This window comes from Myotis myotis, unplaced genomic scaffold (genome assembly GCF_014108235.1).
Source record: "Myotis myotis isolate mMyoMyo1 unplaced genomic scaffold, mMyoMyo1.p scaffold_m19_p_28, whole genome shotgun sequence".
NCBI classification, from domain to species: Eukaryota; Metazoa; Chordata; class Mammalia; order Chiroptera; family Vespertilionidae; genus Myotis; species Myotis myotis.
In genome coordinates, this window is record NW_023416333.1 from 1,326,474 (window position 1) to 1,351,696 (window position 25,223).

The 25,223-nt window shown below is 46.0% G+C and overlaps 2 protein-coding genes across 5 annotated transcripts in view; both read right to left on the reverse strand.

The window, feature by feature from the left end:
• The window catches only part of LOC118649184 (zinc finger protein 615-like), a 1,009,024-nt gene that overhangs the window by 36,249 nt on the left and 947,552 nt on the right, over positions 1–25,223 (reverse strand). The gene's annotated exons all lie outside the window — the stretch shown is intronic.
• On the reverse strand, positions 466–24,003 carry LOC118649188 (zinc finger protein 883-like). Of its 4 annotated transcripts, XM_036296029.1 has the most exons (5): positions 23,307–24,003; positions 22,201–22,327; positions 12,563–12,645; positions 894–1,036; positions 466–631 (listed from the first exon to the last, which is right to left on the reverse strand). In XM_036296029.1, the coding sequence occupies exons 1-5, from the start codon at positions 23,643–23,645 to the stop codon at positions 559–561; spliced, it is 765 nt and encodes a 254-aa protein (XP_036151922.1). In that variant the 5' UTR covers positions 23,646–24,003; the 3' UTR covers positions 466–558. The 4 variants fall into 4 exon arrangements, 3 of the variants coding, with proteins under 3 accessions (XP_036151922.1, XP_036151923.1, XP_036151921.1); XM_036296030.1 differs by lacking the exons at positions 466–631; positions 894–1,036 and adding an exon at positions 10,162–10,740 and having other exon boundaries at positions 23,307–23,987; XR_004965572.1 differs by lacking the exons at positions 466–631; positions 894–1,036 and adding an exon at positions 17,389–17,514 and having other exon boundaries at positions 12,512–12,645; positions 23,307–23,977.

The window sequence follows — 25,223 nt, forward strand, 5'->3', positions numbered from 1 at the left end:
AAATTAAAAGAATATTATTTTTTTATTGCCCGGCCGTGTGGCGTAGTGGTTGAGAGTCAACCCATGAACCAGGAGGTCAAGGTTTGATTCCCAGTCAGGGCACATGCCTCAGTTGTGGGTTCAATTCCCAGTAGGAGGACGTGCAGGGGGTAGCCGATTGATGATTCTCTCTCATCATTGATGTTTCTATCTCTCTCTCTCTCCCTGAAAAAAATAAAATAAAATATATAAAAATGTTTTTACAAATATTTTAAATTGATTTTTAGAGAGAGATGAAAGGAGAGGGACACACACACAGACAGAGACAGACAGAGAGAGAGACATGGATGTGAGAGTGAAACATAGATTGGGTACCTCCTGTACACCCCCAACTGAGAATCAAGCCCACAATTCAGGCATGTGCCCTGACCCAGAATTGAACTGGCAACTTTTGGTACAAGGGACAATGTCCAACCAAGTAGCCAGGGCAGACACCATCCCTTAATGACTAGAATATGACTCCTATGGCCACTCTTGCTGGTTCTCACTCACTCACCTGGACTGCTTCTAGTATAGATTTCATTCTTTATTTTCCATGGTTGTTCTCCATGTTGCAACTTGGACAGCGCATCTAGTCCGGTAGTGTGATACCCTGTTCATAGAAGACCTAGATATGGTGACTTGTAGTATGTGAAGATGGGAAACATGACATTTTAGAGACAAAAGAATTTCTCGTATGCAAAGTAAAACTTCTCTTTCAGGATAGAGGACATTATACCCTTTTGTTAGGGGCCAGAGCGGGGGCTGAAAGTCTTGACCTTCAGATGACCACAGTGACTGCAAAACGTTCAGCAAATATTAGAGCAAAGGCCAGTGACCCGGCACCTCTAAATGACACAGGGAGCTCTCCTTACCCAGTGAAAAAATATTGACAGAGTTCTCCAACGTCATGTCCCAATACAGGTCTTTGTGAGCAGGGTTCAGGAGCTGGGACTCCTCCCAACTTAACTCCACAGTAACATCCTCCAATGGCAGCAATTCCAGTAACAACACAGTCCTGTTTAACATATCAACTGCTTTTATTAATATAAAAGATACATGAGGGATGTTGTTCTAATTTTCACCACATAGCCTGCATCTATATACTCTTCTTAAGTATATTTTAGAAGCAACATCCCCTATATATATATAGTTTAGCACCTATTTCCAATTACTCTATATTATACAAATAACATCTGGACAAATACAATACTCCTACATAAACATGAAACACCACATCTAGAATTTATAAGCCATTTCCCCCTCTCCCTCCACCCCAGTGGCAGAGTAGGTTTTTGTTTCTTTTTATTTCTAGAAGTGCTCTAAAATACATGTTCCCAAAATTGTCAAAAGGCAAGCAATATGGGTTTGTACGTCATATTAGTCGAGCGAGCAAATTCCATACCTTTTCTCACACAAAATAATAAAACTTTTTTTTAAAAGTACACTTTTAAAGACGTTCATTGGATTTACCATCAAACATTAAACACATAGCACAACAAAATAAGTGTACATTTTTCTTTAATCTAAAGAAAATTTATTGTTTTTTCCTTGAAATCAAATGTCCATTGCATTCTCACCACAGAATTGTATTCTATCATATATATCTACACTAATAAAAGACAAACATGCAAATTGACTGTACCTTTGCTACGCCTTAAGCCATGCCCATCAGCCAGTCGGAGTGACTATATGCAAATTAACCAAACCAAGATGGCAGCCGGCAGCCACAGAGCTGGATCAAGCAGGAGGCTTGGTTGCCCCAATGATGGAGGAAGCCAAGCTTCCTGCCTGCCGCTGCTGTTCTGAGCTCCACTCAAAGCAACAAAGTTTCAATTATAGAAGGTAAATAAACCCCAGATACCTGCTTTCAGCCAGCCGTGGCCACGGAGCTGGAGGGAGCAGGAGTGGGTTGCCCCTGGTGATGGAGGAAGCCAAACTTCCCTCCCGCCTGCCCTGGCCAGCTCTGAGCTTCTCTCAGGCTACAAAGTTTCAATTATAGAAGGTAAATAAATCCCAGAATAAAATAGTAAAAAAGGAGAGGCTGGGAGCTTCAGTCGCCGATGGGGGGGGCTTGGCCAGCCTGAAAACGGCCCTCAGCTCCTGACCCAGACTGGCCAGGCACCCCAGTGGGGACCCCCACCCTAAAAGGGGTGTGGTCAGCCTGCAAACAGCCATCAGCCCCTCACCCAGGCTGGCCAGGCACCCCAGCGGGACGCCTACCCTGATCTGGGACACCCTCCAGGGCAAACCAGCTGGCCCCCACCCATGCACCAGGCCTCTATCCTATTTAATAAAAGGGTAATATGAAAACTGACCCTAACAGCAGAACAACTGGGAATGAATGGTCACTATGACACACACTGACCACCAGGGGGCAGATGCTTAATGCAGGAGCTGCCCCCTGGTGGTCAGTGCACTCCCACAGGGGGAGCTCTGCTCAGCCACAAGCCAGGCTGATGGCTGCCAGCACAGAGGTGGTGGTGGGAGTCTCTCCTGCCTCCTCAGCAACACTAAGGATGTCCGACTGCAGCTTAGGCCTGCTCCCTGCTGGCAAGTGGACATCCCCCAAGGGCTGCTGGGTTGCCAGAGGGATGTCTGACTGCCAGCTTGGGCCTGATCCCCCAGGGAGCGAGCCTAAGCCAGCCGGTGGACATCCTCCGAGGGGTCCCAGACTGCAAGAGGGCATAGGCCGGGCTGAGGGACCCCCGAGTGCACAAATTTTTGTGCACCGGGCCTCTAGTGTATATATATAATTGTATTCTGACCATATGTATGTATATGTGTGTGTGTATATTTGTTAACACTATTACAGACTAGAGGCCCAGTGCACAAAAATTTGTGCACTCGGGTGGGTGGGAGGGTCCCTCAGCCTGGCCTGTGCCCTCTCGCAGTGTGGGACCCCTCGGGAGATAATGACCTGCTGGCTTAGGCCTGCTCCCGGGTGGCAGAGGGCAGGCCCAATCCCTAGGTGCAGCCCCTGGTCGGGCTCAGAGCAGGGCCGATTGGGGAGTTGGGGCGCCGCTCCATCATGCACAGAGCAGGGAGATTGGGAGGTTGGGATGCCACCCTCAGTCATGATCAGGGTAGGGCCGATTGGGGGGTTGGGGCACCGTCCCCTGTCACACTCAAGGCAGGGTCGGTCGATGGGGAGGTTGCGGCGCCACCCCCTGTCATGCACAGAGCAGGGCCAATCAGGGGGTTGGGGCACTGCCCCCTGTCACTCACAGAGCAGGGCCCGTCAGGGGGATTGGGGCTCTGTCCCCTGTCACGCACAGAGCAGGGCCCATCAGGGAGTTGGGGCGCTGCCCCTGTCACACACAGAGCAGGGCCCATCAGGGGGTTGGGGCACCACCCTCTATCACCCACAGAGCAGGGCCGATCAGGGGGTTGGGGCGCCACCACTCTCACACTCAGGGCAGGGCCGATGGGGAGGTTATGGCTCTACCCGTCACACACAGAGCAGAGACTGTGGGGGGGGGGGTTGGGGAGCTCCCCCCATCAGGCACAGAGCAGGGCTGCTCAGGGGGTTGGGGCGCCTTCCCCTGTCATGAACAGAGTAGGGCGGATAGGGAGGTTGTGGCTCCGCCCCCTGACACACACAGAGCTGCAGGGCGATCAGGGGGTTTGGGCGCTGCCCCCTGTCACGCTGATCCCGGTGCCGGGAGGCATATTACCCTTTTACTATATAAGGTAGAGGCCTGGTGCACGGGTGGGGCTGGCTGGTTTGCCCCGAAGGGTGTCCTGGATCAGGGTGGGGGTCCCCACTGGGGTGCCTGGCCAGTCTGGGTGAGGGGCTGAGGGCTGTTTACAGGCTGGGAGTGACTGAAGTTCCCAACCGCTCCTTTTTTTCTTTTTTTTTTTTTTATTCTGAGCCAGCTTTAGCTTGAGGCTTGGCTCCAGCTCTTAGGCCTCTGCTGAAAGTAGGTTTCTGGCCTTTGCATACAATGTTGCGAATCTGCTGGCTGAAGTCCGGCGGTATATGTTATAATGTTTCTTAAACTGCAGGCTCAGAGGCCTGCAGCCGCAGGCGGGGAACATTGGTTTCCTCCAACGATCCTCCGTCACTGAGGCAAGCAAGCCTCATGTTAGTTTCTTTTCTTTTTTTTTCTTAAATATTTCATTGATTTTTCACAGAGAGGAAGGGAAAGAGACAGAGAGCCAGAAACATCAACCAGAGAGAAACATCGATCAGCCGCCTCCCGCACACCCCCCACTGGGGATGTGCCCGCAACCCAGGCACATGCCCTTGACTGGAACCGAACCTGGGACCCTTCAGTCCGCAGGCCGACGCTCCATCCACTGAGCCAAACCAGTTTCGGCCTCATGTTAGTTTCAAGCTGCCTGGCTGCCGGCCGCCATCTTGCCTGACAGGTAATTTGCATATCTTGCTGATTAGCCAATGAAAAGGGTAGCGTCGTACGCCAATTACCATGTTTCTCTTTTATTAGTGTAGATATCCCCTTTTCATCCCCACCCTTTGCCCCCCTCTACCCAGTTCCTACCACACCCTCCTCAGGCTTCACCACACAGTTGTCAGTGTCCATAAGCTACACATATATGTTCTTTGGCTAATCTCTTCACCTTCTTTCATCCATTCTCCACCATCCTCCTCCCCTTGACATTGTTCAGTTTGTTCCATATGTCCATGCTACTGATTCTATTTTGTTGGTCAGTTTATTAGATTCCACACATAAGTGAGATCATAAAAGACAAGTTTTTTAATAAGTGTAAAAAATAACAGAAACTATACAAGATATGTCTAAAGCAAAAAAGATTATATGTGATTAGGAAGATCTGGGGGGGTAACCTTTTAATAAATAAACATATACAAACACACATACTAATAAACATCTGAACAATATATGCCATACAATGTAGTGAACTGGATTATAAAATTGAAAAAATTACAGAAATGTAGCAGAGAGAGAAAAGGAGGAAAATGTAAGGAAGATGTTAATAAATATAACATCAAAAGATCTAATGTTATGCCTACTCATAGTTTCTGAAAGAGAAAACAGTAATGGAGAAGCAATATTCAAACATCTATAAGATGGGGCATGCCGGAAGCAGGCCATCGATGTTTCTCTATCATCAAAGTTTCTATCTCTCTATCCCTCTCTCTTCTGTTCTGTAAAATCAATAAAAATATATTTTAAAAAAATTCAACACCTCAGATTGAGAAATCCCAACAAATTCTGAGCTAAAAGTCTATACCTAGACATATCAGACTGAAACCATAATACACAAAATGCAAAGAAAAACTGTAAAAGTATTCAGTACAACAGAAACAACAGAAGTCAGAAAAAAAATGAAATTATATCTTCAAAGTTCTTATTTTTGTTTATTCTTATTAGCCGTTTGCTAATTGAACACGTGACTCTTTCATGGAACATTAGCTCCTCCCAGCCACCATGTGACAGTGGTCAAGAGTATTGCCAATCAGGAGGCTCGCCTACACTTCGGCATCCAGAGCTGTTATTGAGGCTTCATGATAAATGCACGATTTATTGAATTATTGACCTCGTGGCTGGACTCAATCTCCAGGTCCATAATCTTCCTAAAAGTTACACTGATATCAAGTGGCTCAAAGCTACAACCCCTCAAATCACCTGGTTGGTATCTGGCATTGACCACCTCTAATGAGTCAGCTCATTAGCATAAAGTACAAAGTGTGGTCCCAGTGCCCCAGGATGAATAACTCCTATCATACAAGTAATTCCAAAGATTTTATATAATAAAAGGCTAATATGCAAATCAACCAAACAGCGGAACAACCAGTTACTATGATGCACACTGACCATCAGGGGGCAGATGTTCAACACAGGAGTTGCCCCCTGGTGGTCAGTGCGCTCCCACCGGGAGAGCGCCACTCAGCCAGAAGCCAGGCTCACGGCTGGCCAGCGCAGCGGCAGTGTCAGGAGCCTCTTCCGCCTCCACAGTGCTAAACATGTCCGACTGCCCGCTCCCTGGGAAAGCAGGCCTAAGCTGTCTGTCAGACATCCCCCAAGGGCATGAATTTTGTGCACTGGGCCTCTAGTTTAGACATAACTTCCCAGGAATCAGAGACAAAAGTCAGGCAAATTCCTAATTACACACTAGCTTCTCACACCCCTGTGCAGTACCCTTCCCTTGAGCATGAGCTGGACTGATAAATTGTTTCTAATAATAATAATAATAATAAAAAAGAATACAGCAAAAGATGAGATGCCACTTTTACAATTAGGCTATTCATACACCAACCTTGCTATGAGAATCTGCTCTTTGATGACTTTGATGAAATAAGGTTGTGTTTTAGGGAGGCTTACATGGCAAGAAACTAAGAATGGTCTACCTCAGCAGAGGATCTCATTTGATCAGCCCTTGAGGAAATGAATTCTTTCAACAACCACGTAAATGAACTTAGTACTGCATTCGTCCCCACTAGAGTCTTCAGATCAGACTCCATTCTGTCCTCATGATAGACTAAAACAAAGTATATAGCAGTGATAAGATTAAAAAACTAAATGAGCCCTAGCCGGCTTGGCTCAGTGGATAGAGCATCAGCCTTCGGACTGAAGGGTCCCAGGTTCGATTCCGGTCAAGGTCACATGCCTGGGTTGCAGGCTCGATCCCCAGTAGGGGGTGTGCAGGAGGCAGCCGATCAATGATTCTCTCTCATCATTGATGTTTCTTTTTCTCTCTCCTTCTCCCTTCCTCTCTGAAATCAATAAAGAAATATATTAAAAAAAAAACCTAAATGAATATTTTAGCTTTTCATAACATGAGTTACAAATGAAAACTGTAGGAGTATTTTACTGACATGTTTGTGACGAAGGAGGGTGTTAAATCTCCCTGCTGGATTTAGTGAAAGCAAGGCACTCTTAAAAAACATGCTAATAGTCCTGACTGGTTTGGCTCAGTGGATAGAGTGTCGGCCTGTGGACTGAATGGTCCCGGGTTCGATTCCGGTCGAGGGCATGTGCCTTGGTTGCGGGCACGTCCCCAGTAGGAGGTGTGCAGGAGGCAGCTGATTGATGTTCCTCTCATCAATGTTTCTAACTCTCTGTCTCTCTCCCTTCCTCTCTGTAAGAAACCAATAAAATATATTTTAAAAAACCCACAAAAACATGCTAATAGCCCTAGCTGGTTTAGTTCAGTGGATAGAGCATCAGCCTGTGGACTGAAGGGTCCCAAGTTTGATTCCAGTCAAGGGCACATGCCTGGGTTGTGGGCTTGTTTCCCAGCAGGGGGTGTGCAGGAGGCAGCCAATCAATGATTCTCTCTCATCATTGATGTTTCTTTCTCTCTCTCTCCCTCTCTGAAAACAATAAAAAATATATTTTAAAAAAACAACAACAAACTGCTAATAAAAATGCAAAAAGTGAGATAATCAGACAATTATAGCAAAACTAGAGGCCCAATGCACTAATTCGTGCACAGGTGGGGTCCCTTCTCCTGGCTGGCAATCGGGACCATCTCGCCCAGTCCCCATAGGAGGTTGGCCGGCAGGGGAGGGACTACGGGAGGGCTCCAGGGTGTGTCTGGCTGTCTCACCCAGTCAGGATCCACCAGATCCCAGCGGCAAGCTAACCGACTGGTTGAAGCTTCTGCCCCCTGCTGGTCAGTGTGCATCATAGCGAATGGTCAAGTAGTCCACCAATTGGTAGACAGCTCGGTCGGACACTTAGCTTATTAGGCTTTAATATAGATAGATAGATTAGCGAGATAATCTCAAAGCTAAAGAATAATGTGGATATTCAATGAGTAAAGTTTAAATAGTGCCTGCAACTGTCCTGACACTTAGTTTGTACTTAGGAGACCTTGGCTATGACCATGGTTATTAATCTCTTTAAAATGACCTACATTTGATTTTCCTTATATATAGACTAGAGGCCTGGTGCACAAAATTCATGCATGGGTAGGGTCCCTAGGCCTGGCTGGCAATCAGGGCCGATCTGTGAGGTGACCAGCAGGGATATCGGGAGGCCCCCACTGGTATCTGCCTTGGCTGGTGGCCTGGCATCACCCGCTCGCCAGCCCCGCCCCACCACTGCTGCTAGTCAAGGCCTGTGGGTTGGGGGCAGCTCCTGCACTGAGCGTCTGCTCCCTGGTGGTCAGTGTACGTCATAGCGACCAGTCATTCCACCGTTCATTCTATTTGCATATTAGGGTTTTATTATATAGGATTATATCCTAAAAAGTGTACTTGTCTCTTTCCATTACTAGATACTGGAGTAGGATCTCAGTGGAGGCCCAGTGTGCTGTGCACTGTGGTGAAAGTTTGTGTTCAGGACTATGTTCCCACCCCAAAAATCCATAGTACAGACACAGGAGATTGCAAAGTAAGCCATGGGTCCAGAACTCTATCAGGGCTGCAGGGAAAAACAGGGTGACTACCATTGTCTCATAGAGCCAGTAGGGATATAGAGGACAGAATCACCTGAGCAGTGCGTCCCCTGCATGGAGGAGAGGTGAGCACTCAACAATGAGACCAGGATCCTGTAGGTCTTCAGCATCACTTCCATAAATCTGGTCCCAGAATTCACATCCCGCTGTCCTCTCTCCTTAAGAGTGAATATCAATGCCACATACAAACAGCACTTGCAAAGTCTGAGGCACGAAATTCATCACAGTGGATGGGATCACAGCCGGACACCCCAAATGTGGGTGAAGGTGCAGAGACCCAGCCCAAATGACTGAGGTCTCCTGAGGGTTAAACTCCAACCTGGGATCAAAGGGGAGGCAGTCAAATCGTTGCTAAGTCTCAGAGAAGGTTCCATTGAAGAAACTGCTAAAGGTGACAAATAATGGTGTTGCCCCGAACACAGGGAGGGAAGCCAAGGGCATGTGCCCTAAGATGTAAAGGGAACGGGAGGAAATGCATAAATGCAACCATGGAAACAGGAGCTGCAGCTGAGCCACCCTGGTCCTCAGACTGTACCTGCTCCAGTGAGGGCTGCTCATCAGCAGTAGAGACTGTGTCTGATGCTGGAGAAAATAATGGTTAAAATCCAGCCCCTTGAGTCTGACACTTGTCTGTGGTGTAAACTTGGGGAACCTACTTCATTTCTCTAATACTGAATTTTTTTCAGCAAAATTAGTTTCCACTTCTCAGGTTGTTGTGAGAATTAAAAGAGAAAATGCTCAAAAAGCTCACACTGGAATCCTAGCAAAAACAAGTACTCCGTGTTACTTTTATTGATCTTCAAAGGCCAAAGCAAGCTCCATCATCAGCTTCACGTCACATTCAGCCAACCGAGATTCAGGGAGCTCTAGGAGTCACCTGGAGATTCCCAGGTTTGGAACCCATACTGACACCTCAGGGCCCGCAGCACCGGCTTCCTTGCTGGTGGGACATCAGATTCTTTTTTTTTTTTTTTAAATATATTTTTATTGATTTCAGAGAGGAAGGGAGAGGGATAGAAAGATAGAAACATCAATGAGAGAGAATCATTGATCGGCTGCCTCCTGCTTGCCCCCTACTGGGGACTGAACCCACAACCCGGGCATGTGCTCATGACTGGAATTGAACCTGGGATCCTTCAGTCCACAGGCTGATGCTCTATCCACTGAGCCAAACCAGCTAGGGTGGGACATCAGATTCTTAAAAGCCACTTTTCTTTCTCTAACACACAAAGGTGCTTGTGGGCATTGTGGGAGTGAGGGGTGCCTGGCCTGGGAATGTCTGTGCAGGCAGAGGGATGAGTTGCTCAAGTCAACACAGGCTGCAAAAATAAATCTTAGCTCTTCACCTCCAAGAGCTCAGGGGTGGGAACACACCTTATGCTTATTTTACCCAGGAGAAACCAGAAACCCAGACCAGAGAGAGGCGTCGTTTCTCTGGGAGTCCAGGGATATTTGAGAATTTATCCAGGATGCCTGATCCAGGGCACGGGGAGTTTGATCACTGCCCTCCTATTTCCCTCTGCACTGGCTTTGGGGGCTCCAAAGCATCTGGCCTCCTTAGACACATGTTCCAACCCAAGAACACCCATGAGCCGAAACCAGGCAAATGGGAGAACGCTACCAAGCAAGGGCTTGTGGCCTTATCAGATGACTGACTGGTCTTCTGAAAGTGATGGCGAATGTCAGTAGTGCGGGTTAGAAGTAGTGTTCATTGCGTGGTGTATAGCATTAAGAAATTAAAGTATATTAATCCAATACAGGAAAGAAACATTTATTTTATAAAGCAAAAATGGCACAAAATGAGTGAAATTCCAACATCCATCTTTGTTGTCCCGCTTCCCTTCTGTTAAAGAAAATTGCCAAAACTCATACCAGATTAGGCAGGACAATTAACCAGACATTTTACTACGGATACAGGGGTAGCAAATACACATCTAAGAAAAGGCTGGTCCTAGTCTCCAACAAATCAGAGAACAGAGTTAGCTTCCCTGCGCCAATGAGGATGGTGACTGATGCCATCTGAGGACACTGTATAGGTCAGTGGTTCTCAACCTTCCTAATGCCACGACCCTTTAATACGCCGGGTACTCGTATGTGGGCATATCTGCATGTGGGCGAACCCGCCTGGAGACGGATAAAGGAACGGTGTCTCGGTTCCTAAGACCATCGGAAAATACATATGTATTTTCCGATGGTCTTAGGCGACCCCTGTGAAAGGGCTGTTCAACCCCCAAAGGGGTTGCGACCCACAGGTTGAGAACCGCCGGTATAGGTGGTACAGGTGACATTGCTTCAGCAACAGACACATTCAGGGACATAGATCTGGCAGGACACCTGTGTAAATTAGAAAGTGCAACATACACACACATGATTTTCAGATAAGTTTATAGGGAATCTCCCTACTTTTGACATTCGAATGTATGAGATTCAAGTCAGACAAATAGAAAATAGAGTTTCCTATAGTATTGTTAAGACTGACCTTAAAAATTGTACATTTCCTATGCATATACAACCTTCTTCCCATGTGAAGCCTTATGTGCAAAATAAGGTTAGAATTTTGGGTACAATATTTGCCACATTAACTACACTCCTAAGTCCTTTCTCTAGTGTGAACTCTCTGGTGACTACGAAGGCTTAGAATACCGGTAAAAGTTTTCCCACATTCACTACACTCATAAGGGCCTTGTCTAGTGTGAATTCTCTGATGATAAAGAAGGGATTGGTTCTTGGTAAAAGATTTCCCACATTCACTGCACTCATAAGGCCTTTCTCCAGTGTGAAGTCTCTGATGATAACGGAGGCCACTGCTACTGATAAAAGATTTCCCACATTCACTGCACTCATAAGGCCTTTCTCTAGTGTGAACTCTCTGGTGACTACGAAGGGAATAGAGCATGGAAAACGATTCTCCACATTCACTGCACTCATAAGGCTTTTCTCCTGTATGAAATCTCCGATGATTACGAAGGCTATAAATTGTGGTAAAGGATTTGCCACATTCACTGCACTCATAAGGTCTTTCTCCAGTGTGAACACTGTGATGGCGACGAAGATAATGGATCATGGTAAAAGATTTTCCACATTTGCTGCACTCATAAGGCCTTTCTCCTGTGTGAATTATCTGATGACGACGAAGGCATCTAATCATGGTAAAAGTTTTCCCACATTCACTGCACTGATAAGGCCTCTCTCCTGTGTGAAATCTCTGATGATAACGGAGGCTACTACTACAGGTAAAAGATTTCCCACATTCACTGCACTCATAAGGCCTTTCTCCTCTGTGAAGTCTCTGATGATAACAAAGGCTAGTGCTACTGGTAAAAGATTTCCCACATTCACTGCACTTAAACGGCTTTTCACCAGTGTGAAATCTCTGATGATGACGAATACCAGTGCTAGTGGTAAAAGATTTCCCACATTCATGGCACTTATAAGGCCTTTCACCACTGTGAACTCTCAGATGAATACGAAGGGAATCGATCCTGCTAAAAGATTTCCCACATTCACTGCACTCATAGGGCCTTTCTCCAGTGTGAATCCTCTGATGATAAAGGAGACCAGTGCTACCGGTATAAGATTTCCCACATTCACTGCATTTAAAGGGCTTTTCTCCAGTGTGAAGTCTCTGATGATAAAAAAAACTAGACAATCTGGTAAAATACTTTCCACATTCATGGCACACTAAACGTTGTCTTCTAGTTAAAGCACTCTTGTCTTGAACAAATGTGTGCTTGCGGCCAATCGCTCTCTTATATCCTTTCCTGGTGTAATAATTTTTTCTGCTTTGAAAAGTCATGGCAGACATTGGTATTTCATTTGACTTATCCCCGGTCTGAGTAGCCTTTTGGTGATGTCCTGACCCCATAAGGATTTCCGGCCCAACCTCTCCGCAGGTAAAATGCTTCTGTGAGGCATTGAAATTGCCGCCCTCTGCAAGTGAGATCCTGTCCACACCACTGACGGAAAGTTTCTCTCTCATATGTTGCTCCTGGTCCTGGTGAAATTTTGTACTGAAATAAAATCGTTTCGCGCATGCCCCGCACCTCAACCGTATCTGGCTGCGTTGTGTTCCCTGTAGGTCAATAATGTGGAAAATCTTTTTCAAGACTGGCTCACAACCATTACAGGGGTGGCTCTTCTGGGAAGACAAGGCTACCTTGGGATTCCTTGCCTGTGACACTCTTACAGAAACCTTCTGCTCAGTCGGTGCCTCCACATTCTCTGCTCCACAGCAGCAACCTGAACAAAAGGAAATACTGGTGAGGTACATGTTGACCTTATGAAAACAGAGTATCTTCACCACAAATGTTTATCTGTCATGACTAGGCATGATTTTATGGGATGATTTTCAAGACAAGTGAGACTCTGAGGGAAAGGCAGTTATATATTACTTGACCCCAAAGGTCAACCAATGGTGGAGACCTCACCAAGGGAGGGACATGAGCATATGATAGGACACTAAGAACAGGGGCAAGGTACACTAGAAGAGAGGCAGGGTCCACTAATTGTTTCTTCTTTTTTTTATAATATATTGCTTTCAGATAGGAAGGGGGAGAGAGAGAGAGAGGAACATCAATGGTGAGAGAAAATCAACAATCAGCTGCACGCCCCCTACTGGGGATTGATCTTGCAACCCAGGCATGTGCCCTGACCAGGAATGAAATTGTGACCTCCTGGTTCATAGGTCGACGCTCAACAATTAAGCTACAATGGCTGGGCCACTAGCTGTTTCTTCAAAATGTCTTCTGTGGGAGATTTCATGCTGGTGATGTGAGTTTGTGTAGAATAACTTGAATGTGCTCAATCCCATAAAAAAAACCACAGTATTAAAGCACATGATGTTCAAGGTCAATATAAGGACACATGCACACTCCAAGGCTCTGCAGGCATGGACCAAGGTTAGAAAGTAGTAAAGAGAGACCTGTGGGGTAAATGGTTGAGGTGCATCATTTAGAGAAGTGAAGATTATCCACGTGCTGGGAAACTAAGTAGAAATGATAAATATTGAAACTGAGTGGTTAGTTGGCAAAGTGTCAACAACAAGAAAGAACAAGTAGAATGGAGTGGGGAACTGGCAATGGTAACAAAATATTGATGAACAAAATTGGTTCCTCGTTATGACTTAACAAAACCCTGGCATCAATTCCTCTCCAACAGCCCTTCACCCTGGCAAGACTGCCACGGGGTCCTCCCTGCCATGAATGGAGTCATGTTTCTCCTGTGATGCACAAATGATTCTTCCCCTTGAAATCCCAGTTGAGCCATTACATGGGAAATAGATGATAAAAATCCTAAAAGAAAACCTAAAGAACTGGGTGGTCAGCACTGCGTACAGCAAAGCACAAAAGGAACCACAGTAAAAACAAAACCAACCAAACAAAAAAAAACTATGTGAGTGACACCAGGAATGTGGGAGAAGAATTCATCTCCCTCCCAGTACAACCGTACAAGTAGAGAGCTATCCATGAACAAAGAAAACATAGCAGATGGTAATTAGCACCCAATAAAGACAAACAGCAATGCAGAAGAGAAAAAATGGGAGAACTGCATAGAAAGGATGATTAGGAAAACTGGTTGAGCAAATATATTTGAAGATGGTTACAGTCAAAAACAAGGGTTGGAGTTACCTCTATCAGCCACTGACGCTGGTGGCCTTTTCTATACAAATCACTGGAAAATTTTGTTTTAAAAAAACCACAAAAGTCCATGTAACATCTGTGAACTCCCCACAACACATCAAAGGACTCAGTTTGTTGCCATTAATTATAAAAGAAATATCTTTGGCCGCAACCTACTCAAGAAAAGAAACAAAAATCAGTATACCTAAGCAGTATTTTCCACCACAGACTCCAACACCCTCAACTGTCATGGAAAAAAAATTGCTGCCAAATCCACTGTGGACTCATATATTGTTGTTATGACCTTAGTTCATAGGACATCAAGGAGGCAAGGCTGTTGAACCTTTTCTCAAGATCAAAACAACACCTCTCCCAGTGAACACCTTTGATTCCACATGCAGATAAATCTATTTTTCATGGCCAGAATTGGTCCCTAAAGCTGAAAGGAATAAAAGGGCAACTGCTTCATCAAATGTAGAGAGAGCAACACAGGTCTGAATCAAATACTAAAAACAAAGACACCACCATGACAACATAATAATTTTCCACTAATCAATACAAAACTAATGGAGATCTGAAGGGTGTCCCAAAATTCACGCAAGAAGTAATTTTGATAGAAAACACAGGTTTATAATTAAAAATTGTAAATTTTTTATTGATTCATAAAGTATACAGTATAGGGTTATGTATGGACTAGCATATCGGGTAAATGGCCTCCACGGCTCTGCTGGCACATATGCACTCTTTTGTTATTGCCTGAGCAGCTGCATTTTTGAAGAATGGTCTGATGATGCCTCCAGCCCAAAATCCGCACCAAACAGTGACACGTTGTGGATGCATTTGTTTCTCAACAATCACTCGTGGATTTTTTGAACCCCAAATGCGACAATTTTGTCGATTAACCAAGCCATCAAGGTGAAAATGAGCCTCATCGAAATTCAGCTACATTTATGCAAAACGGTCATGTAAAATTTCAACAAAAGTGTGCATATGTGCCAGGAAAGCCATGGAGGCCATTTACCCGATATGCTATTCCATACATAACCCTATACTGTATACTTTATGAATCAATAAAAAATTTACAATTTTTAATTATAAACTTGTGTTTTCTATCAAAATTACTTCTTGGGTGAATTTTGGGACACCCTTTAGAAATGAGACACAGAACCTAGAGACAGAACCTAGAGACAGAACCTGGCTACAGAACCTGGATAGAACATGGCAAGAGAACCTGACTAGAACCTAGTGACTGAACCTGGCTGGAGAACCTGGACAGAAACTGGCTGGAGAACCTAGCGAGGGAACATGGCTACAGAACCTGGCTGGAGAACCTGGAGAACCTAGCAAGAGAACATGGACACAGAACCTGGCTGGAGATCCTAACCAGAACTTGGCTGAGATCCTGACCAGAACTTGGCTAGAGATCCTGGCTAGGCTGCTGATCAACTGAACGCTGTCTCTGTGTCATTCCTTCTTCACTGACTCCGTCCACACCTTTGGGGACCCCTGGACTTGCTGGGGTTGGACCCCAGCAATCAATCCCCCATTATCCATCATGTCCAATAATAAACTGGACTCAATAAAGTCTTCAAAAAACTCCTTTCCCCAGCTTTAAAAAAAGAAAGAAATGAAGAATAATTGATCCAACAGTAGAGGATTCTGAGAATCAAGTCAACGATTTGAAATATGAGGAAGCAAAAAACACCCAACCAGAAGAGCAAAAAAAAATAAAAAAAAAATTAATTAATAAAAAAATATGAAGATAGTGCAAGGAGCCTCTGGAACAACTTCAAGCATACCATCATGGGGGTGCCCGAAAAAGAGAGCAAGATAATTGAAAATCTATTTGAAGAAATAATTACAGAAAACTTTCCCTACCTGGTGAAAGAAATAACTTACAAGTCCAGGATGCACAAAGAGTCCCAAACAAGAAAAACCCAAAGAGGCCCACACCAAGACACATCATAATTAAAATGGCAAGGGTTAAAGACAAAGAGAGAATCTTAAGAGCAGCGAGAAAAGCAGCTAGTTACCTACAAGGGAGTGCCCATATGACTATCAGCTGATTTCTCAACAGAAACTCTGCAGGCCTGAAGAGAGTGACATGAAATGTTCAGTGATGAATAGCAAGAATCTAAACCCAAGATTACTCTACTCCGCAAAGCTCACATTTAGAATTGAGGGTCAGATAAAGAGCTTCACAAATAAGAAGAACCTAAAGGAGTTCATCACCACCAAACCACTTCCACATGAAATGTTGAAGGTTATTCTTTAAGAAGAGGAAGAGGAAGAATAAAGGATGAAGAAAAAATCTGAACAATAAAATGGCAATAAACACATATCTATCAACAATTGAATCTAAAAAATCAAAATAAACAAGAAATCTAATGAACAAAATAAAATGGTGAATAAAATATAATCAAGAGCATGGAAACATAAAACAGACTGATGAATCTCAGAGGGAAGGGGTAGGGGGCGGGAAGAGATTAACCAAAGACATTATATGCATTACCTACGGAAACAAACAAGGAAACAAACAAGACGATGGTGAAGATGTGGGGTGGGGCAGGAACCGGGTGGAGGGAAGCAATGGGGGGAGAGAAGGGGAAACATCTGTAATACTCTCAACAACTAAGATTTTAAAAAAGAAACAGAAAAAAAGGTTTCAACATTAAAAAAAAAAAAAAAAAAAGACTAAAATAAATTTAAAAAGAAATAAAAAGATTACAACTCAGCCCTGGCCAGTGTGGCTAAGTTGGTTGGATGTTATCCCATGCACCAAAAGGTTTCCTATTACGTTCTTGGTCAGGGCAAATGCTGGGTTTGCAGGTTCCATCCCTGGTCGGGGGCATACAGGAGGCAGGCAATCAATGTTTTACTCTCACTTCCATGTTTCTCACTATCCCTCTCACTATTTTTGTAAAAGTCAATTTCAAAAACTTAAAAACCAAAAAAGAGCATAGTTCAAATTAGCTGGAAGCTTTTATTAAAAAAGAAAAAAGCCCTAGCCAGTTTGGCTCACTGGATAGAGCGTCGGCCTGGGGACTGAAGAGTCCTGGGTTTGATTCCGGCCAAGGGCATGTACCTTGGTTACAGGTATATCCCCAGTAGGGGGTGTGCAGGAGGCAGCTGATCAATGCTTCTCTCTCATCGATGTTTCTAACTCTCTATCCCTCTCCCTTCCTCTCTGTAAAAAAATCAATAAAATATATTTAAAAAAGAAAAAAAAGAAAAAGATATTACATCTGACACTATGAATATAGAAAAAATGCCAAGAGTCCACTATGAACTTCTGCAATTAATAAACAAATTCAGAGCCCTAGCCAGGTAGGTGGCTTGGTCAGTGAAAGATTGGTGCCAATACCTGAGGTTGTAGGTTTGATCTCCCTTCGGGACACATGCAGAGGGCAGTCAATGAGTGCATAGATCAGTGGAACATCAGATCAGTGTTTCCCTCTCTATTTCTGTCTATCTGTCTTACTTCCTTTCTCTAAAATTAATAAAAAGTTTAAAGAAAAAATAAATTTGGAAAGGTTACAGGATGTAAAAATCAACACACAAACATCAGTTTCATTTCTGCACATTAACAATAAATTATTTGATAGAGAAACGAAGAAAGTAGTTAAATTTGCAATAGAATTAACAATAAACTACTTGGGAATAAATTCCACCAAAATGGTGAAAGGTCTGTACATCGAACACAAGACAGTGATGAAAAATGGAAGAAAACACAAACAAATGGAAAGACATCTGTGCTTTAGGATTTCAAATTTAATGCCCTTATAACATCTATACTACTCAAAGCAATCTACAGATTAAATGCAATCCTGATGATAATGTCAATGGTATTTTACAAAGAAATAAAAACAGTATCTTGAAATGTATGGAACCAAAAGACCTGGAAGAGCAAAAGCAAACTTGAGCAAGAACAAATCAGGTGGCATCAAACTTCCTGACTTCAATCTATTAAAGCCAAAGCAACCAGTGTGCTACTGCAATAAACACAGAAACACAGACCAATAGAACAGAACAGAAGACCGAAATAAACCCAGGCACATACATTCAAGTATCCTTTGACAAAAACCACAAGACACACAAGAAAGAAAAGATAGTTTCTTCAATGAATAGTGCTGGTAAAAATGCATATTCACAGGTAAAACAACAAAACTGGACACCACTGATAAAAATGAACTCAAACTGAATCAAATAATTAAATGACCATCCCAAAACTTAAAAATACTCAAGACAAGTTAGAGAAAAAGCTATGGACATCAGCTTTGGACATGATTTTCTGGATGTGACACCAACCACCAGGCAAAAAGGCAAAACTAAACTGTCTGGACAACAACAAATGAAAAGGGGTCTTCACATCACAACAGCAATTAACAAAATGAAATTAAAAGGCAATCTACAGGATGGGAGAAAATACTTGCAAATCATATGAACGTACTGCTTGGAGATATTGTGGATTCAGTTCAGATATCCACAATAAAGTGAATATCGAGATACAGAGAAAGTTATAAAAATATTTGGAGTTTCTATCTATACTAATAAAAGGGTAATATGCTAATTAGACTGGGTTGACCGGACATCTTCCAGGCGTCCGATTTCCTTTAGGACAAAGCCATGGTGGCTGGGGCCGAGGCAGAGGCGGTTAGGGGCAACCAGGCCAGCAGGGGAGCAGTTAGGGGGCAATCAGGCCAGCAAGCAGAGGAGGTTAGGGGTGATAAGGCAGGCAGGTAGAGTGGTTAGGGGCAATCAGGCAGGCCAGCAGGGGAATAGTTAGGGGGCAGCCAGGCTGGCAGGGGGACACTTATGAGGTGGGCAGGTCAGCAGTGGGGCAGTTAGGGGGTGGCCAGGTTGGCAGCGGGGCAGTTAGGGAACAACAAGGCTGGCAGGGGACCAGTTAGGGGGCGATCAGGCCGGCATGCAGAGGCAGTTAGGGGCGATCAGGCAGGCAGGTAAAGTGGTTAGGGGCAATCAGGCAGGCTGGCAGGGGAGCAGTTGGGGGGGGCTAGGCTGGCAGAGGGGCAGTTAGGGGGTGACCAGGCTGGCACGTGGGCAGTGAGAGGGCGACCAGGCCGGCAGGAAGTTAGGGGGCAGCCAGGCTGGCACAGGGGCAGTTAGGGAGTGACCAGACCAGCACGAAGGCAGTTAGGGGCGGCCAGGCCAGCAGAGGGGCAGTTAGGGGGCAAACAGGACAACAGGGGGTCAGTTAGGGGACGACCATCCTGACAGGGGACCAGTTAGAGGGTGATCAGGCCGGCAAGCAGATGCAGTTTGGAACAATCAGGCAGGCAGGTAGAGTGGTTATAGGCGATCAGGCAGACCGGCAGGGGGGCAGTTGGGGGCGACCAGGCTGGCAGGGGAGCAGTTAGGAGGCGACCAGGCTGGTAGGGGAGCATTAAGAGGGCGATCAGGATGGCAGGGGGGCAGTTAAGAGGCGACCAGGCAGCAGGGAGAGCAGTTAGGGGGCGACAAGCCTGGCAGGGGTCAGTTAAGGGGTGGCTAGGCGAGGAAAAGCGTAGTTAGGGGGCAACCAGGCTGGCAGGTGTCAGTTAGGGGGCAGCCAAGCCAGGCAAGGGACAGTTAGGGGGCGACCAGGTGGACAGGGGGGCAGTTAGGGGGTCACGAAGCTGGCAGGGGGGCAGTTAGGAGGTAACCAGACCAGCAGTGGGCAGTTAGGAGGCGACCGAGCACAAAGCAGTTAGGGGCGGCAGGGGGGCAGTGAATGGGTGACCAGGCCGGCAGGGGGGCAGTTAGGAGGCGACGAGGTCGGCAAGGGGGCAGTTAGGGGATGACCATGCCGGCAGGGGACCAGTTAGAGGGCAATGAGGCCGGCGAGCAGAAGCAATTAGGGGCAATCAGTCAGGCCGGCAGGGGAGCAGTTAGGAGTGATCACGCCGGCAAGCAGAGGTGGGTAGGGGCGATCAGGCAGGCATGCAGGCAGGCAAGCGGTTAGGAGCCAGCGGTCCTGGATTGTGAAAGGGATGTCCAACTGCCAGTTTAGGGCCCATCCCTGCGGGTCCCCCGAGGGGTCCCGGATTGGAGAGGTTTCAGGCCGGGCTGAGGGACCCCTGCCCACCACCACAGTACACAAATTTCATGCACCGGGCCTCTAGTCTATAAATACAAAAGCCTAAGTGACTATTACAACTGAATGACCTGAACCACTGGAATGAACAGTCAACCAGTCGCTGTGACGTGTACTGACCACCAGAGGGCAGAAGCTCAACGTAGGACCTGCCCCCTGGTGGTCAGTGCACTCCCACAGCAAAACTCCCCTGGCCATGCCCTGGCTATTTGGCTCAGTGGATAGAATGTCGGCCTGTGGACAACCCCCTGCCAGCACGGTCGCTCCCTAACTGCTCCCCTGCCAGCCTGCCTAATCTCCCCTAACCACTTTACCTGCCTGCCTGATCACCTCCTAACTGTGGATCCCGGGTTCAATTCCAGCACATGCCTGGGTTGCAGGCTCGATTCCCAGTGAGGGGCATGCAGGAGGTGGCCAATCAGTGACTCCCTCTCATCATTGATGTTTCTACCTCTCTCTCCCTCTCCCTTCCTCTCTAAAATCAATAAAAAACAAACAAACAAACAAAAAAAACTCCCTCGGCCAGCAAACCCCTGCGGTCCCTCCCCTGACCGGCCATCGGGTGATTGGGGGTACTCCACCCGAGCATGAATTCGTGTACCAGGCCTCTGATTAAATAATAAAGATATGTTTACACTATGCTGCAGGCTAATAAAAACAGAAATACTGTGTGGAAAATACTTTATCAGTACAGAGTGACAAGCTCAGGGAAATTCAGAGACCTAAAGTGACCACAAAGGAAGTTTTGAAATTAAAACTTTCTAACTAAAAGCAGTTAATGACAGGTAGACATGTTCTCAGCTGGAATATTCACCAACAAAAGTCAGTCCTTACCTTAACTGAGCCTGTCTATCATCTTCTGCATCTATGATAACATCCCTTTGGAAAGTCAGAGTAACATCCCTTTTTTGGGATTCCTCAGGGCACAACCAAATGCACCACAGCAGAGACTACAAATACTCTCATTGCTATTTTCATCATATTAATATTGATTATTAGCTATCCTGTCCCCAACTATGTAAAAGATTTACCATTTCAGTTTTTATCCAATTCCAGAAGCAGCCCCGCTTTGCTCTCTTCTGCCTCCTTAATCTATCACCGATGAATTTCATGTAACCCAGCTATGCCTGCTCTTTTGATTGTAATGTATCAAATAAGGTGCAAAACTGCCATTCTCTGGAGTATTATATCAATGCCTTGAGATTTTGCTTCCTAGCAACCGTTGAAAGTTTGGACCAAATAAACTCACAAAAATTATTTCCAGGTTTGAATATTTCTTATGTTCACACTGGTAAACAGCATCTGGGCTTACTGGAAGAATGGCCACACTAAACCTCCTGAATGCAGGATTGCCAAAAATGTTAACTTTGTAAAACCAAAAATCCTACACAGCCTGGCTCTGGTGGTTCAGAGGACTGAGTGTCGTCCCATGGACCAAGATGTCCCAGGTTCAATTCCCAGTCAGGTCAAATGCCTGGGTTGCTGGCTCCATCCCCAGTAGGGGGTGTGCAGGAGGCAGCCAATCAATGATTTTCTCAAATTACTGATGTTTCTCTCTCTCCCTCTCCTATCTTCTCTGAAATCAATAAGAATATATTCAAAACAGAACAAAACAAAAAACCCTCAAAATACCTGCAAAGCACAACCACGCACATGCAAAGAGACAAGTCAGTAGCTGTATGTAATCAAAATTTAATATATAAAATATAGAAGGTATTCAACAGAAACATTAGCCAAAAAATATGGTTAAAAAACAGGCTAAGGATATAGAGGCAATTTTCCCCAAAATATGTACAGCTGACTAACAGGAATATAAAGAATGCTTTTCCTCACTAATCAAGGTGGAATCCATTAGGCTCTCGGCCACAATACCAACCACAAACCCTGCCTAGGAGTTCAGTACAGGAGGTGTTGTGATTGCAGAAAAATTAGAGGCCAAATCAAACAAACCAGACCTACCAAGAACAGCAAGGGCCCAAAAAACTGGAAAGACAAGCAGTGAGGACAGAGCACATCCTGGGAAAAGGGGCATGAGGATATGTTAAGCCAAGTCCAGGTATCTGGTGAGAGTGAGGGTCTTACCCAGGGAGGATACAAGTTCAAAGTTGTCCAGCATCACATTCAGGTACAGCTGCCTCTGACCCTCATCAAGGAGGCTCCATTCCTCCCTGGAGAAGTACAGGGCAATGTCCTCAAAGGTCACGCCAACCTGTCAGAATGGAGACAAATGATTATTCAGAGTTTTGTGGGGTTTTTTTGCATGTTCGTTGTAATTCCAGTTTGGTCCTGGGAGTGTGTCTGTGTAGCATCCACTTACTCTGCAGCCATTTTTAAACTACCAAAATTGAGAAACCTGAAACCAAAGCTGTCTCTCTGTGAACCTGCACTCTTACTCCTTACACATCTTCCCCCCTCAACCTCCTCCAGGGCTCCCCAGTGTAGAGTGGACACCAGGCCCTAAGGCCAGTGCAGGCTGCTCTCTCATCACAGGCTCATTAGTCACTGTTACTGCCGTCAGCAAGAGCAGAGGGTTCGGAGCCTGGGAGTGCATGCATCTCAGCTCTGGGCAATGCCTGCAGGGCCCCAGCCTTCCTGCCAAGCAACACCACTGCAGTCTCGCAGACCAAGCCTCCAAGACTAAGACAAACCAGGCTTATGCTTCACCCTGAAGTCCCCACACCAGATCCCGGGGACCATGAGCTCACACTTCCTCCAGATGTGCACACCGCTGTGTCATGTCTACCTCCTTCCCATGTTCAGATCCCAGGTTCACTCCCTCAGCTCCGCCCCCTTCCTGCTCCAATGCCACTGGATCTCGCTGGACTCACCCATGAACTTGGCATATGACGTGTAGACATTGGAGTCCAGCCGGATCCAGGACCACCCCAGGCCCTTGATGGACCCACAGCCGGGAAAGCCCCAAATGAGGCTGTGCCGTCCTCCCTGCAGCCTCTGATCTTTCCGTCAATAATCACCACCCACATCCTCAGGGACCTTCAGATGCAAGTCACCCCCGTCCTCTCTGCCCTGCACTTGCTGTGACCTCAGAAGCCACAACACTCCTCTCTCCCCTCCACCTTCCTCACGGTCCTCCACGCGGGACTGAGCTGCAGGACGGGACAGGCGCCCTCCCCAGGCTGTGGTGTGTGTGTGAGGAGGCGGTGAGGGCCCGGGGGGCACGCACTCACCTCAGCCCCGCGCCTCCCAGCTGCCGCCGCCATCCGAGTGTGTGTGCGGAGCCGGGCGGGAGCGGCGGGAGCAGAGGCCGCGGCGGGAAGGGCGGTCCCTTTCCGGGCCCTGGAGCGGGTCACCCGGGCGGGGACATCGAGCTTCACACCCGCGCGTGTGCTGTGTGCACCACGGCCACGACTCCCGCGCCTTCTCCCTCGGGGCATCTCCACCAGGACCCAGCGATCTGCAGCCTCCAAACGTGCAGCAGAGCGGATCTGGGAAGAGCCAACATGCCCGCTGCGGGGATGCCGGAAGTCCCGCCCCTTCGAATTCAGCTTCGCTGGAAACACCTTCATTGGCTAAGCTGTCGGTATTCTACACATGGTGTTCTGGGTAATGTAGTCATTGAGTCCAAGTAAGTGATCAGGGTTTTTTTACTTTTTCTTGTTTTTCCCCTCATCACTCCTGTAGAAAACACGGAGATCGCCACTGGAGGGGCCATGAAACGTCACGTCCTCATGAGAGAGACATCTTGAAAATGGCTACAGAAAGCTGTCATCTCTTCCTGGTGAAGGGACGTGAGTCCATGTTGGTGAAGAGAGGTTATCTGTCCTGGCCATTATCACTGAATGGTTTAGCGTGGACTAAACCACTAGGAGGTCATGGTTTAATTACCTGTCGGGGACATGCCCATTTCAGGTTGATCCCCAGTAGGGGGCATGCAGGAGTCAGGGGATCAATGATTCTCTCCCATCATTGATGTTTCTCTGTCTCTCCCTTCTCCTTTCCTCTCTCTGAAATCAATTTTTTAAAAAATATATTTTATTGATTTTTTTACAGAGAGGGAGGGAGAGGGATAGTTAGAAACATCGATGAGAGAGAAGCATCAATCAGCTGCCTCCTGCACACCCCCCTACTGGGGATGTGCCTGCAACCAAGGTACATGCCCTTGACCGGAATCGAACCTGGGACCCTTGAGTTTGCAGGCTGACGCTCTATCCAGTGAGCCAAACCGGCCAGGGCTAAAATCAATTTTTTTTAAAAACCATATTTAAAAGCACACACACATTACCTGTGATCCAAATATAGTCATAATTGAAGAGCCATGCCTGCATTAAAGAGTCTGACAAATTTTATCACATAGATGAACTACTTACACCATAGTATATGTATTTGACAAATCTAACACAAGAATGTAGGCCAGCCTTTGAAATAGAAAAGATGCAACTCTCTTGTTTCATTATAATGTTAACGTCAATTAAAATAAATAAATTTTGGAAAAAGTGGGAGAGTTTGTGAACACAAAGGGCCACATATTAAACCTGACAGGCTCCATGGAGGCCTGAGTGGCAGCCTTACCAAGGCAGAGACCTAAGGTAACCACACAGGAGAGTCTGAAATTAAAACTTTCTAACTAAAAGCAATTCATAGGGATAGTCACATCCTTGAGTAGTATTTTTCCCTAACAAACTTCAATCTTTATCTTAACTGGGCCTATGTCTAATCTATTTACATCTTGGATAATGAACCTGATAACTTGCTTTTGGAATAACAAGTAATTTTCTCCCCCCTCCCCCCATCTCCTCAAAGCACAAGCACTGCAACAGTTTCCCCCTCATTGTTATTGTCATCATGTTAATTGCTGAGTGTTAACTATCCTGGACCTGTTGGGGCAAAAACATAATATTGGGGACTAGCTATGGTTACAGGAAATATTAATCATCCCGTGTTAACTGCAGTTGCCTCTTTCTGGTTAAAGAAAGGACTTTCTAGCCTGGCTGGGAGTTTTACACCCCCTGGACCTGGGAGTCATTCTTGGACCTGGGAATCCCACTTAGAAAGGGGTCCATTCCCATTCAAGAACTGCCTATTATCATGGAAAGATTAACAACCTTGTTGCCCAAACAATGGGGTCCCACCAGACCCCAAATTGC